General features: G+C 36.8%; 1 protein-coding gene across 2 annotated transcripts in view; it reads right to left on the bottom strand.

Annotated features, from left to right (window-relative positions):
- PDZD8 (PDZ domain containing 8) overlaps positions 1-14,214 on the bottom strand; it is a 105,172-nt gene that overhangs the window by 41,603 nt on the left and 49,355 nt on the right. For both annotated transcript variants that reach the window (XM_054435922.2, XM_054435923.2), the window contains one exon: positions 5,129-5,231. In XM_054435922.2, coding sequence (XP_054291897.1) covers positions 5,129-5,231 — 103 coding nt within the window. The remainder of the gene's footprint in view (positions 1-5,128; positions 5,232-14,214) is intronic.

A 14,214-nucleotide genomic window follows, 5' to 3' on the forward strand; every position in this document is an offset into this window, starting at 1 on the left:
TCCTTTACACTAAGTCTTTCCTGTATTCAACTGCCCTAATCGTTACTCTGGAAGTAAACAAAGACTCACTGGGCTCTATAATAAGCCAGACTGTCTCTGAATCAGGCTTAATCTTAGGCAAGTGGACATGGCTGATCGTATTTTGAAGGCCCTTGTATTCAAATCCCATCTCCCCATACTTTCAGATCTCTCCTTAACTCTGTTCTAAAATGATCCCATTATCATCACTACTAATTATTTGAATACCATTCACAGTCCAGTTTTTGTTAGAGGTAGTGGGATTTAGTCAAACAAGTAGAGATCTTATAGTCAGAAGACTTTGGCTCTTTGTATATGGGAAAAGTATTTCATAGATTCTAAAGTGCTACATATGTTAGATATTTTGTTTGCATATCTTGTTTCTTACCCTGGCAGTAGTTCTTAGAAAACAGGTAACATCTCCTCAAATATCTCTTTAATTGTACGGGCACGTTTAAAAATTGATGGGAGCCTGGTATCAATGATTTACCTTTTAGAATCGGATTAGGCTTTGATGAGAAAACAATAGCTTTCTTTTCTAAAAAGAAGAAAAAATACCACTCAAGTCAAACAGAAAGAAAAAGTCCAAAATCTAGGAGGTGAATTCTTCAGGCTTCACAATTTTAAATAAGGCTGACCCTATCTAAAGCCCTTCTTATAACAGTTGCCAGTTAATACCATGTAACACTCAGAAAGAATATACTGTTCTGATTAAGAACTCCAATATATCACTTATGGATTCTCCCCAACTGTTAGCTGAATGCTTTTCAGGGATGCATCACTTCTTGCTTTTAAGGTAGATCTGAAGTAGCATGTCATCTCCTAATGCCTTTAACCACAGTTCCCTCTGGTACCTGCATACTGGGCTACAAAAGGTATGAAGTACTTCTACTCTTTTATTTATACTGAACAAATGATTGTTCTCTCTTCTACCCATCTACTCTAAATAACGAGACCCAAAAGCTTCTTTTATAATTTCCTCTCCATTTCAAAACAGGAAAATATTCATATTCATCTTTCCTTTCTGATAGCGACATACTTATATACCAATATTGTTTGGATTTTCAACCTCGTGTCTCTCATTGCAAAGGGAAATACTTGGTCTCTTATGAAAGGCAATTGCTGTCAAGTACCTGAATGCAGAGTGTGGTAGGTTGAAGGAAGATGGAGAGTAGGGTTAGCATCAGAAAATGTACATAAAAGCTTGTTTCTAAAAATCAGAACTCCTTACATCCTTTTATTCAGAATGAAATAATAGGTGGGTGTTTGTACTAGCCCCTACTGCCTTTTCCTCTACCCTAGAATTCCCAGATTCAGAGGTTCCAGAGCCCGTTTTCATGGTGCCTTCTCTTTTCCCCAGTGGCCTCAAACATTCCAAATTGGAAGGACAGAGTTGGAATAGAACAACCTATTTGAAGAATCAAGTGAGTCAGTGTGGATAAATGATGAAGAGAAGATACAGAAGGCACAGGCAGACTAGCTAAAATAGGAAGAGAGAGGGAAAGAGAACAAAACTTTTATTAATAATCTATTTGGTGTCTGAGGCTGGGTGCGGTGGCTCATGCCCATAATTCAAGCACTTTGGGGGGCCGAGGTGGGTGGATCACCTGAGACCAGGAGTTCGAGACCAGCCTGGCCAACACGGCGAAACCCCATCTCTACTAAAGATACAACAATTAGCTGGGTGCAGTGGTGCACGCCTGTAGTCCCAGCTACTCAGGAGGCTGAGGCAGGAGAATTGATCCAGGAGGCGGAGGTTGCAGTGAGCTGAGACTGCGCCACTGCACTCCAGTCTGGGAAACAGAGCTAGACTCTCTCTCAAAAAAAAAACAAAACAATAATCTATTTTGTGTCTGGAACTAGGGGTAAAGCAACTGGGTGGTCAGTGGCAAGAAAACTCCAATTCTGGGAGGGTAAAACTTAGGATCTCTCTCTTTCAAACAATGTGTGCTAATGTGACATTTATGTGTTCTGTGGCGCTAACCAGGCACATAATGATTCACATGGGCTTTAATATATGTCAGATTAATTTATTGTGAATTTTATTTGTAAGTACTATACATTCCACAGATATTTATAGATAGTTTTTATAGTTTATTACTAAAATATCATGGCCTGAAACTTTTTAAAATCTGAAAACTCCTTAAATTTCTTTCTTGGTGAAAGTTAAGCAAAGTATGATCACCAAACCTGAATACTGCAATGGACTCGAAATAAATCACAAATTGCACTGTCTCTTTCTGGTGTGGTAAAGTACTTTTTAGTATTTACTCTGTCATCTCTTGTAAGATGATCCCCTAATTTTTGTTTAAGCCTAATATCTAATTTACTTATACCTCAGCTATCTTGGCTGATAGGATTCTCATGAGGAATCTTTATTATTTTCAAAGAACAAACACAACCACAAGGTACCTCATTTATCCTATGAGCTCTTTTATTGTACGAATGAGCTAAGCAGGGCACTGGTCTGAGTGAGTTTGCTCCAAACTTTTCTTGGATTTCTAATAAGGTATTTCTAAAATAGGCTTTATGTAGGGTATTTGCTAAATTATTCTTTGCAATTTCTCCCTTATGTCCCAGTTTATAAAAAATTCCCTTAAAAATAAAAAGTCACGGCCAGGTGTGACAGCTAGTCCCTTTAATCCCAGCACTTTGGGAGGCTAAGGTGGGAGGACTGCTTGAGGACAGGAGTTCAAGACCAGCCTGGCTAAGACAGAAAGACCCTGTCTCTACCAAAAAAATAAAAAATAAAAATAAATAGATGAGTGTAGTGGTGCACACCTGTAGTCCCAGCTACTCGGGAGGTGGAAGCTGAGGTGGGAGGATAACTTGATCCCAGGAGTTGCAGGCTGCAGTGAGCCATGATTGTGCCACTGCACTCTAGCCTGGGTGACGGAGCAAGACCCTGTCTCTAAAAAAATAAAAAATGAAAAGGTCATCAAATAGGTTTGAGTTGTTTTCTTGTGGACTGGCTATACAAAAGCCATTCATAACTCCTGTTTCTCCCTTGCCTTCTACTTCTACCAAGGTAGAAAAATTAAAATGGCTTCTCATAGTGTACTTTCTTGCTGCTGAGGAGGCCATAGGACTCACTTCTGGCCAATGAGATATAAGCGGAAGTCCCTGGGAGGAACTTCCAGGAAAGTTTTAAAAAGGACATGGCTGACATGTGCTTTTGGCCAGCTTTAGACCACACCGTTTTTCTTGAAAGGTAAACTCCTAAGGATGCATTAGACATCTTGCAACCATCAGGGCAAAAACTCTACGCTAAGGAAGATGAAGGAGGAAGCTATGTTCCTAGATTACAGTGTTATACTCCTTTAAAAACTCAAGGCACATTAAAAGTATGACAGGAATTAAGTTTCTTTTATTCTGTATATTCATTATAATTAGTGACTAACTTCACTGAACAAATTTCAACATGACATACTGTTTAAACCTAGAGATTGTATTTATACAAAGATAGCATCCTAAACTCATCAAATAATTTAGCATAATTGTTTTAATGATGTTCTATTTTCTACCCATATTTGTAATGTATTACAAATTATTGAATCCTACTCCCTGATGTTTTGTCTTAAGGAACTAATAATTCTCCTCCCTAGGAATATTAAATTCAGACATTAGTAATTTAATGCCTGTAGACACTGTTGCTGACATTTTCAACATCAGATATAATTAATAACCTAGAATTCTTTCCTCAAAACTACTTATGACATACGCTAAGATCTAAAATAATGACAAGATTAAAGTCTTACCAATTTTTGCTATAAAATATTAGAACTGTTTAATCTCATATCTTTGCAAATATAATAAAGGATACTGAAAATGCCAATAGCAATGGCAAGTTATGACCAATTCAAAGTAAAGGCAAAAATTTAGCTGGACAAAACAATAATGCTTCTTCATGTAGTTATGTATTTCAAAACAAATTCTAATGCTAGTTATTTCAGTCTTCTGAGGAATTGCTTCAAATTGTTTGAGATATAACTTAAAGAAGGTTGGGGCAAGAACAGCCACCAAAGAAAGGGGAAACTTTCCATGAAACCTCTATTTTGACCATGTCATTACCATGCTCAAAATGTTCAACAGCTCCCCACTGCTTTCATAAACCAAAACTCTGTGGGCCAACCATTCTCCCTTTCCAGTTTTACTTGTCCCTCCTTCTCCACTCTGATCAAAATTACCCTCTTTCTTCCAAAATAATTTCATACTGCCCAATTTTTATATACGGATGTTCACAACAGTTAATACCTAAATAAATCAGAAACAATTTAAAAGTCAAAGGAAAATCCATAAAAATACGACATAGTTGTCCATTAAAGACTTAGTAGGATTTTGACTGTTACCCTGTAGTACTGGGTACATGCTTCTACTAAAATAATTATTCACTATCTGAAATTCAGATTTAACTGGGTGTCCTCTATTTTCTCTGGTAAGCCTGTTCCAGTGTCATCTCTTTAGAGTCCTATTATCACCAGATCTAAAGAGCCTCCTTTATCATAACTTATAATTCCTCTGTCATAAGCCTATTTTCTACATAGCACCTGTGAATCTCTGGGAAGAGCTTTGTTCACTTTTTTTGTTTACCATTTATTACTGTGTTCTATCTTTACCCTATAAAATGTAGATCACCTCCTCCCTCTTCTAATCCCCACACCACAAATCTACCCCATGTTAGTATCACAAGAATAGGGGCTTTTTTTGTCTTGAACAGTTTCTCTTGAATCTAAAACAGTGCCCAGCACAAAGTAAGTGCTCATAAAATATCTGTCCAATGAATGAATAATGCATACTCTGAATTCACATGTATTTGAAGGTGTTTGGTTAAAATTAGTTCCTTCTAATTTCATAACTGAAGCAATCTTAAAGTTCTGAAAGGAAAGCTAGTCGGACTAGGTTTCTTGTGCAGGTAATGTGAATACTAACTATAGTTTCTTGTGATTTACTTTATCACTGTAGTTGTATTGTAACGAGACAAATAAATAAGAACTGTTCACAGCTATTTGCACATGACCAAAAATAACTCTAGGAATACAGAAATAGTAATAAACGCATGCTTATAAAATAGAACTTTATACAGATATAAATCACTGTAAATCCATTTTACCGTCTTAATAGAACTCCTCTGTTTTTCTTCCCAAACACTACTGCTTAACTCAAGTGTGCAATGAACATTTGCCTCTCTGTCATAGGATCCAAAAATGAGTAACCTGCAGAATAAAACAAAACAAGGGAGAGTATCATACCTGTTATATTCATTAAAATTTTTCTTTCTGATTATTATAACAAGAAACAACACATTACTCCATTACTATTATAGTTTTAGTAACAGAAAAAAAAATTAAGTCAAATATTTTATACACCCTCTAGTGGAAACATGAAGTAAAGCTAAAATTTGGTGAGATTCCAGGATACACTATTTTTCAGCAGCTAAGTCAAACAAATACAAAGTATTATCTACTCATTAGGTAAAGAAATTGACCAAATATGTACACGTAGCAGCAAGAGCTATACATCTTCAAAACAGACTGTTGAATTTAAAAACAAACAAGATGCTGAATAATGCTAGTATACCATCAACTCTGTAAAACACATACACACACAAAAGTGCAATATAATTGCTTATAAACACACACACACACACACACTCTCTTCATCTACTAATGTGACCTCAGGCAAATTATTTAACTTCTCTACGCTAAGCCCATCTCCTCCTCTAGAAACTCTGGGCAAAAATAGTACTTACCTCTAAGAACTGTTGTGAGTAAAAGGCAATGCACACAAGGCATTTAGCATAGTGCCTAGCAAACACTAAGTGCTCAATAAATGTTATTTCTATTATTGTCTTGAAAACAACTGTCAAGGAATATTGGCATCATGTAATTTTACTGTTTAATATTTAGATCTAAAAAAGACATATGAGGTCCAATCACGAGATTATATAATATAGTTTTTATTGCTGAAGAAAAAAGGTTACTCATGTGTCCAACTTCTATATTATCTGTCCTCAAAATCAGAATGTAAATCTGCCAACTTGTTTCAGGAGTGAGCTTGAGAACAGCTTTAACACTAACGAACATGTTGACTGTTACTCTATTACTTTACCTGTCTATGAAGATCATGAGGTAGTAGTGAATAATGAAAAGGTGAATAAAACACATTAGATAAATTTAAAAAGAACTGTGTCCACAGGTTAAAGACCTCAAGCAAATCATGCCCACACTCCACAAACTAGACTCACAAACAGAAGCCTGAATAAACTCGTGGTGAAAAATCAAACCAAAACAAACAAAAACAAACCCCTAAAATTCTAAGCTCTAAACCATTCTTAAATAATCTTAAAAGGAACTTTAAACTTAGTGCTTAACAACCTATTATCAAAAAGAAGGCAGTCCAAATACATACAGGATTCTTAAACATAAAATACTAAGTTTAGGGAAAAAAATGAGAATTTACATTCATTAAAGCTCTGCTGCCACCACCTGTTCAAAGAGTAAACTACCTAAGGGCCTTTACTACTATGCAGAGAAAACTGCACCAGCTAGTGTCCCCAAATTCCTGACAGGTATAAATCTTCAGAATTCAGGAATGAAAAAGCAAAGTTGTCAGAAATTCTCCCCTGTAATCATAAGTTATTCCATATTTCTCACAGCACTTTAAAAATGTTTTTAGAAAGAGTAATAAAAAATTTAACAAAAATTAACTCAAAATGGGGCACAGACGTAAATATAAAAGCTAAAACTATAAAACCCTTAGAAGAAAACATAAAAGTAAATCTTTTTGACCTTGGACTAGGCAATGGTTTCTTAAATACAACACCAAATGCATAAGTACCAAAGCAAAAATAGATAAATTGGATTTCACCAAAGTTAGAAAAGTTTTAAAGTAAATGAAAAGACAACCTACAGAATGGGAGAAAATGTTTGCAAAACAAGTATTTGATAAGGGCCTAGTATCCAGAAAACATATGAATTCTTTACAGCTCAACAATAAAAAGACAAATAATGCAATTTTAAAATGGGCAAGGAATCTGAATAGGCACATCTCCAAAGATGCACAAATGGTCAACAAGCACATGAAAAGATGCTCAACATCGTTAGCCATTGAAGAAGGGCAAATCAAAATGACTTTATACCCACTAGATTGGCTATAATTAAAGAGACATTAACAAGTATTGGTGAGGATATGGAGAAATTAGAATGCTCATACATCGCTGATGGGAATGTAAAATGGTACAGTCACTTTGGAAAACAATTTAACAGTTACCTAAAAAGTTAACATAGAGTTAACACATAGCCCAGTAATTTCACTCCTAGGTGTGTAAGCAAGAGAAATGAAAGCATACATTCATACAACATGCATGCAAACGTTCATGGCAGCATTATTCATACCTAATAGCCAAAAAGTGGAAACAAGCCAAATATCCATCAAATGATGAGTGGGATAAACAAAATGTGTTATATCCATATAATGAAATATTATTCAGCAATAAATGAAGTATTAATACATGCTACATACACTATGAATGAACCCTGAAAAAATTCTAAGTGAAATAAGCCAGCCACAAAAGACTACATATTGTATGATTCCATTCATATAAAATATCTTGAATAGGCAAATTTATACAGATAGAAAGTTATTTAGGGTTGCAGGAGGAGTACTAGAGGAAAATGGGGATTACTGATAATGGATATGGAGTTTCTTTGAGGGGGATGAAAATATTCTAAAATTAAACTCTGATGGTGGTTATACAGCCCTGTAAATTTATTTAAAAACAGTTACTTGTATACTTTAAATGGGTGAATTGCATGGTATATTAATTATATCTCAATAAAACAATTGAAAGAAAAAATGAGTAAGCATAACAATAAATAATGAATCATTTTTCTGTGGTAAGGTTACATTTAAAGTTTCAAAGTTTTTCTTAAAAGATATAATAATAAATGATTGGTTTATTATGGTTATAAATCAATATATTGTGACAAGATTATAAACCAATAAAATGTAAAACTGCTCTTTGATACAGATATTTGATAACCGAAAACATTAAGAGTACCTTAAAACCAAATAAATTTAAAAAAATCATTAATTGTGAAAAATAACCATACATATTAATAACATTCTTAACAATAAAAATGTAAAGCATACAAAGCATTATTTGTCCTATTCAAAGTCTTGATCTTTGTTTTGTGACAAATACCACATAAAAAGTTTTTGTTTTGGATTGTTACTGATTCGTGCAATTGTAATGAGTATTCCCAAAAACATCTCCAGGTTGGGTGCACTAAACAAAAATTATGGGAGGCCATTGTACTGAGCTCTTGTGCTAGATCCTAATAAGAACCAAATAAGGGGCCCAAATAGACTTATAACTAAATTTGTTGTAGTTTTGTCTTCTGACAGTTCTGGCGGCCATATGAAGGGACATGAAGGAGATTTCTGATGACCCATGACCCAGAGACCTCGAGGAACATGGTAAAGGTGCTGCTGACCCCCGTTTTGGGTCCTCTGTCTTCCTCGGGAAGCCCTGAAAATTGTTAAGTTTCTCTCAAGCTTTGCTTTCTTTTGCCCTGAGTTCCCTGATCTCTGTGGTTTGGGGTTAATCTGTGTTGTGAGAAGGCACTTGACTTTTGGATTTGCAGTAGCTGAGGAGTCACTGGCAAGAGCTGCAGTTTTAAAGGTAACTGACAGTGGCTGAACTAAGTGGTTATTACTGCAGGGGGCACGAACTCTAGTTTTCAGAATTTGCAGTTATGTTGGTTCTATATTCTTCATTTTTCTTGTACACTCAGGTAAGAGAGGCCTCAGGTGTCTGGTTCAGAGAGAAATGGGAAAATCATTGGCTAGGCTGATCAGTGGAATGTCAGAGCCAAAGCCATAGCCTGACTGGTGGAAACGGGTGAGGCATGTAAGAGCTATTAGAGCAACCCATCACTAAAAAATAAGACTAACATGAGAAGATAAGCCTGGTCAGGGAATGGGTCAGTTAACATAAAGTTGTCCAGCAGCCACAAGAAAATATCCATGCAATGAAGTACACTGTAGAAACATTATAGGACTCAAACTCATGGCATCTCCCTCTTAGGTTTTTATCTTGGCTCTGGGAGACCCAAGACTCAATGTAAAAATAGGATCCTTAATTTCTGAAGAGCTGAGTACTCGGCCTTCTGGCTACACTTGACTTTCACATGTATGAGTATTAAGCCTGAAAGCTGCATATACTTACAGAAGTGGCAAAATCTTATTCAATATAATTTAGAATTACAATGGCCATATGAAGACCGTTCCAGAAGAACAAGACCGGTCATCTAAGAAATGTACTTGAATCCCAAGCCTCCCAATTAATTGGTAGAGAGAATGGGATTCTCCTTTTAATTGGTATTCAGAAGCCTTAAAGAAACAACAGGATTCAAAAATAGCTTTTAGAAAAGATGCATTGCAAAAAGCTAATGAAAAGCTAAAAATGCAAGATAATCCTCATATACCAAGGAAAATAAGACTGGCTTGACTACTACTGCTCCTCTCTATCCTATTTTGCCTGAATACTCAGTCTACTAACCGTTTGAACTACCATTCTTCTCTGAAAAAGCAGTTAAACAGCTTTTTTATAAAATAAAACTCCCTGAAAATTCCAAAATGATCCCCCAGTAACTTATACTTCCTGGACAAAAGCATAGAGAATTTTCTAAATCCAGGGAAGAACTTCAAAATTTTTCTGAAGAATTCATGGTCTTAATTGGAACCTATGACCTGGTATTACTGACCTCTACCAACTAATATACTTTGCTGAAAGGGACCTGAGGAAGCACAAAAATGAATGTTAAGAGGCAGAACAGTATTCTCCTGAGAATGGCATCAGTGACCCAACAAGACCTACCTGGATCTACTTATGGGCAAGGCAAAGCCCCCAAAATTGCAAATGACTTTCTGAAAGCCATTCCTAAAGTGTTTTCCCATTTGCACTATGTGGTCTATCATCCAGACCTGCATGCTAGAGAAATATGAAGCTGTTACTGACTTGAAAATTCACTTGGAAGCCCTTTTGGTAAGGCATTCCAGCTTCCCCCAACTTGATGCAGGCTCATAAAAAAGACAAAAGACAGGCAGGGAGCAGTAGCTCTCACCCGTAATCCCAGCGCTTTGGGAGGCCAAGGCGGGTGGATCACTTGAGCCCAGGAGTTTGAGACCAGCCTGGCCAACATGGTGAAACCTCGTCTCTACTAAAAATACAAAAATTAGCCAGATGTGGTGGTGCACATCTGTAATCTCAGCCACTCGGGAGGCTGAGACAGGAGAACTGCTTGAACGCAGGAGGCTGAGGTTGCAGTGAGCCAAGATAGTCCAGCGTGAGCAAGACTCCATCTCAAAAAAAAAAAAAAAAAAAAAGACAAGAGGCTACAGGACTGAGCTATACTAGTAATCGTAGCAGAACATTTCAAGAGGACCTTAGAGCAAAATAAGAAACAAATGACTTCCAAATTATGGCCTTCCAATTACAGGAGCTCCATGGCAACCAACAACCTAGAATGACCTTTGGGCCTGTCCTTAGGGTGCTTCTGCAATAAGGGAACCCTACTGCAGCAGTTTCCAAACAACCACTGCCACCTGTGCAAACAACCAAGACACTATAAAAAGCGTTGCCCAAAAAAATGTCTAGGGAAGTCCCTAAGAACAAGCTTCTGAATTTTCTCCTAGGCTCATCTGTGTACTTCCTTGTAAAATCCTATAGTGAATTACTATAATTTGCCCTCTACATCTCATCTACCTGACACACCTGAATCAGTCGAGGCTCTCCTAGAGAGTGTCTATTCTGATAAGCCTGTCAGGGTAGGGCTAGAGTTCAGTGCCACTCTCTAGAGAGAAATCTCAAGAAAAAATCAGAGGAAAGTGCAACAAATTCAGTTTTGGCAGATATACACGTTGTTCATCCAGATGAGATTTGGAGATATTCAGATTTAAAATGTAGTTCATCTGACAAATCAACCTCTGATACTTGGCAACATGCTCTAAGCTCGTTCTTATAAAAATTTGCATTCTTTCTCCATGGCTTTGAGTCAAAAAATTTCTACATTGTTTTACCTAAGAATCATCCCTTGGAAGTGCAAATTTAGGGCTGCCAGGTTAACAACTGTTTAGGGGAATGGAACAGGTAACTGAAAGACTGATAGTTTACAGGGGGAAGAAAAACTATGTGGAAATTGTCAAATGAAAAATTTTGAAAGCTGTGGAATCTGCAAGAAACAAGCAAAATGTGTTTTTGGTAAGAAAAGTTATAGAATTTTCTTGGAGGACTAATCTGCTCTTAATAGGAAATAGTGAAAGATTTTTCTTTGCTTTTTAATTGGCCTAGGAAACAAAGATTTTGTGTTTTATCAAGATAATTGTTAGTGCTTCATGTTATCTTTTATTAGGTCTTTAATTACTTGAGTCTTCTCAATATTAAAAGACTTAAGTTTTTGTTGACAACTGTATAACCCGTACTTGTCTTTAAAATCTTTCTTGATTAAATACATAACAAGATCATATTTAGTTAAGGTTTAAAACATTTTGATATTTTTGACAAACTTACCAAAATCAAATTCTAAGTTAAGTCTCTTTGACCTTAATTTAACTTTGGAACTTCCTAGTTGGGCCCCTGAAAACCCAAAGATTGTGTTTCTCACCTTGTGAAAGAGAGATAACTAATTACGCTTATATGATGAAATTATATGGGAAGCACTTTCAAATAATAAGTGATACTAAACCTTCTTTACATTATGTTAATGGGTATGTTATTGATATGAGTATTCCAAAATTTGTATGAGATTCCTAGAAATCTAATAGTTATCAGTCATAATTTTTGGTCATTATGTTAAATGTTACAATGCCATAGCAATAACCAAATTTCTTTGTCAATTGCTGATTATAATGAACTCTCATCAGATTTTTAGCCATGGCCATTTCTAACTCTTGGTCATCCACAGACAATGGTTTTGGTTCTTCCCTAAAAGCATGTGCAGTCAGTTACAGTCCAAAATTGCTTATTCGTCAGGTTCATTACAAGTACTCTGGAATACAAGTTTCTGCTAACTTTAAGATCATACCATTGGCCTGGATAAGAATTTATAAAACTCTAATGAAGAAACTGATGGCTTCATGAAACTGCTAACCAAGATCTGGCAGAATAAGAATAAATTACACGGAACTGAATAAACTGACGAGAATAATTTTTTATGACTTTTTATTTGAAATATTGCTGATTCTTCAGTGTTTTGTTTTCCAGATTTAAAGAAACTTTTTTTTTCTTTTAATCTATAGCTTATAGCAGTGTGGTAAAGTTCACTTTTGTGAGCAAAATTTGAAGCCTTTACTTTTTCATCCCATCTGATCCCTCCAGATTTTGGAAACTATAGTGAGTATTCTTAATTTTATGGCAATATAATCATTTATATAAGTTTCTTAAGAATCTGTTCTCCTTGTAAAAGGACACAGTTGGAAACACTGGTACCAAGCTTTGACTGGAATCTCGTATTTTCAGATATGACCAGACAACTACAAGGAATTAAAGTTGACTTTATGGCGCCATTAACACCTGTCACCCCTCTCCCCAACTGCCACCATGGAAAAACTGGCCTGGTACCTTGAATACAACAGCCCAGCTGGTGGTCTTATAGGGGGGTGAAGAATGTCACTTCCTGACAGGCTCAGGAAACTCAGGATATTTTTGGGACCTCAAAGAGAGAGGAATCCACCATAATCTATTAAGTACTATAGGCGATGATTAATGGTGAGTCCTGGGTTGGCTTCACAGCCTTGAGAGTCTTTTAAAAGTCTTATTTGAGATTACCTATCAAAAGTTCCAGAAAAGCAAACATTTTTTTTTTTTTGAGACAGAGTCTAGCTCTGTCACCCAAGCTGGAGTGCAGTGGTGCAATCTCAGCTCACTACAACCTCCACCTCCTTGGTTCAAGCAATTCTTGTGCCTGAGCCTCCCAAGTAGCTGGGATTACAGGCACATGCCACCATGCCTGGCTAATTTTTGTATGTTTAGTAGAGATGGGGTTCCGCCATATTGGCCAGGCTGGTCTCAAACTCCTGGCCTCAAGCTATCTGCCCACCTCAGCCTCCCAAAGTGCTGAGATTACAGGTGTGAGCCACCACGCCCAGCCAAAACTATGAAAAAAGCCACACTTTATCTGTTAGACTGTAGCCTGGTTCGTCGTTTGTAAGTTTTTATTATCTTCCTATAGACTGAACTGGATCCTGGATTCTTCTAGTTTCCTCCTGATATGGTTTGGCTGTTTCCCCACCAAAATCTCACCTTGAACTGTAATCCCCATAATCCCTATATGTCAAGGGCGGGACCAGGTGAAGTTAACTGGATCAGGGGGATGGTTTCCCCCATGCTGTTCTTGTGATAGTGAGTGAGACTCACAAGATGTGATGGTTTTATAAGTGTCTGGCATTTCCCCTGCTCACACTCAATCTCTCTCCTGTCACCTTGTGAAGAAGGTGCCTGCTTCTTCTTCCCCTTCCACCATGATGCTAAGTGTCCTGAGGCCTCCCCAGCCATGCAGAACTGTGAATCAATTAAACCTCTTTTCTTTATAAATTACCCAGTCTTGGATATTTCTTTATAGCAGCATGAGAACGGACTAATACACCTCCAATATCTGGCTCCATACAACTCTCCAACTAAGAATAATAACTGCTCTGTTCTTTAATCCCTATAAGGTGAAGCTAGACAAATCAATATAAATTTCAAGAGACAAGTTTCATGCCTAATGTGTGGGCCACACAGAGTTCAGCAAATCACCCTATGCCATAACCAGAGACATTAAAACAGTGAACCAGGACAAGAAGTTGATAGCTTTGTGCTGTGGACAGCTTTTCCCAAGACTTTGGAACAAGCCTCCTCATCACAATGAGACTCTTACCTCTCTTAATGCCTTACTTAAGCTTTCTTCTTTTGCTTGGCGCAGGATGACGCTGTAATCAAAATTCCACAATCAAACAGCTTCTGTAGGTAACTCGATGAAGTGCTGGATCTGTCATGTCAAACCCAAATCTTTACATGACCTAAGAGATCCTTTAATATACCTAGTGGTTAACTTTAGCAACATCTGTAATACAACTGTTTGCTCAAACTGAACTAGTGGTCCCTTGCATAGAGTTAGACTTCTAGAACCACTCATTCTCTCTCCTTGTTTTAAA

This window comes from Pongo pygmaeus, chromosome 8, assembly GCF_028885625.2.
Source record: "Pongo pygmaeus isolate AG05252 chromosome 8, NHGRI_mPonPyg2-v2.0_pri, whole genome shotgun sequence".
NCBI classification, from domain to species: domain Eukaryota; kingdom Metazoa; phylum Chordata; class Mammalia; order Primates; family Hominidae; genus Pongo; species Pongo pygmaeus.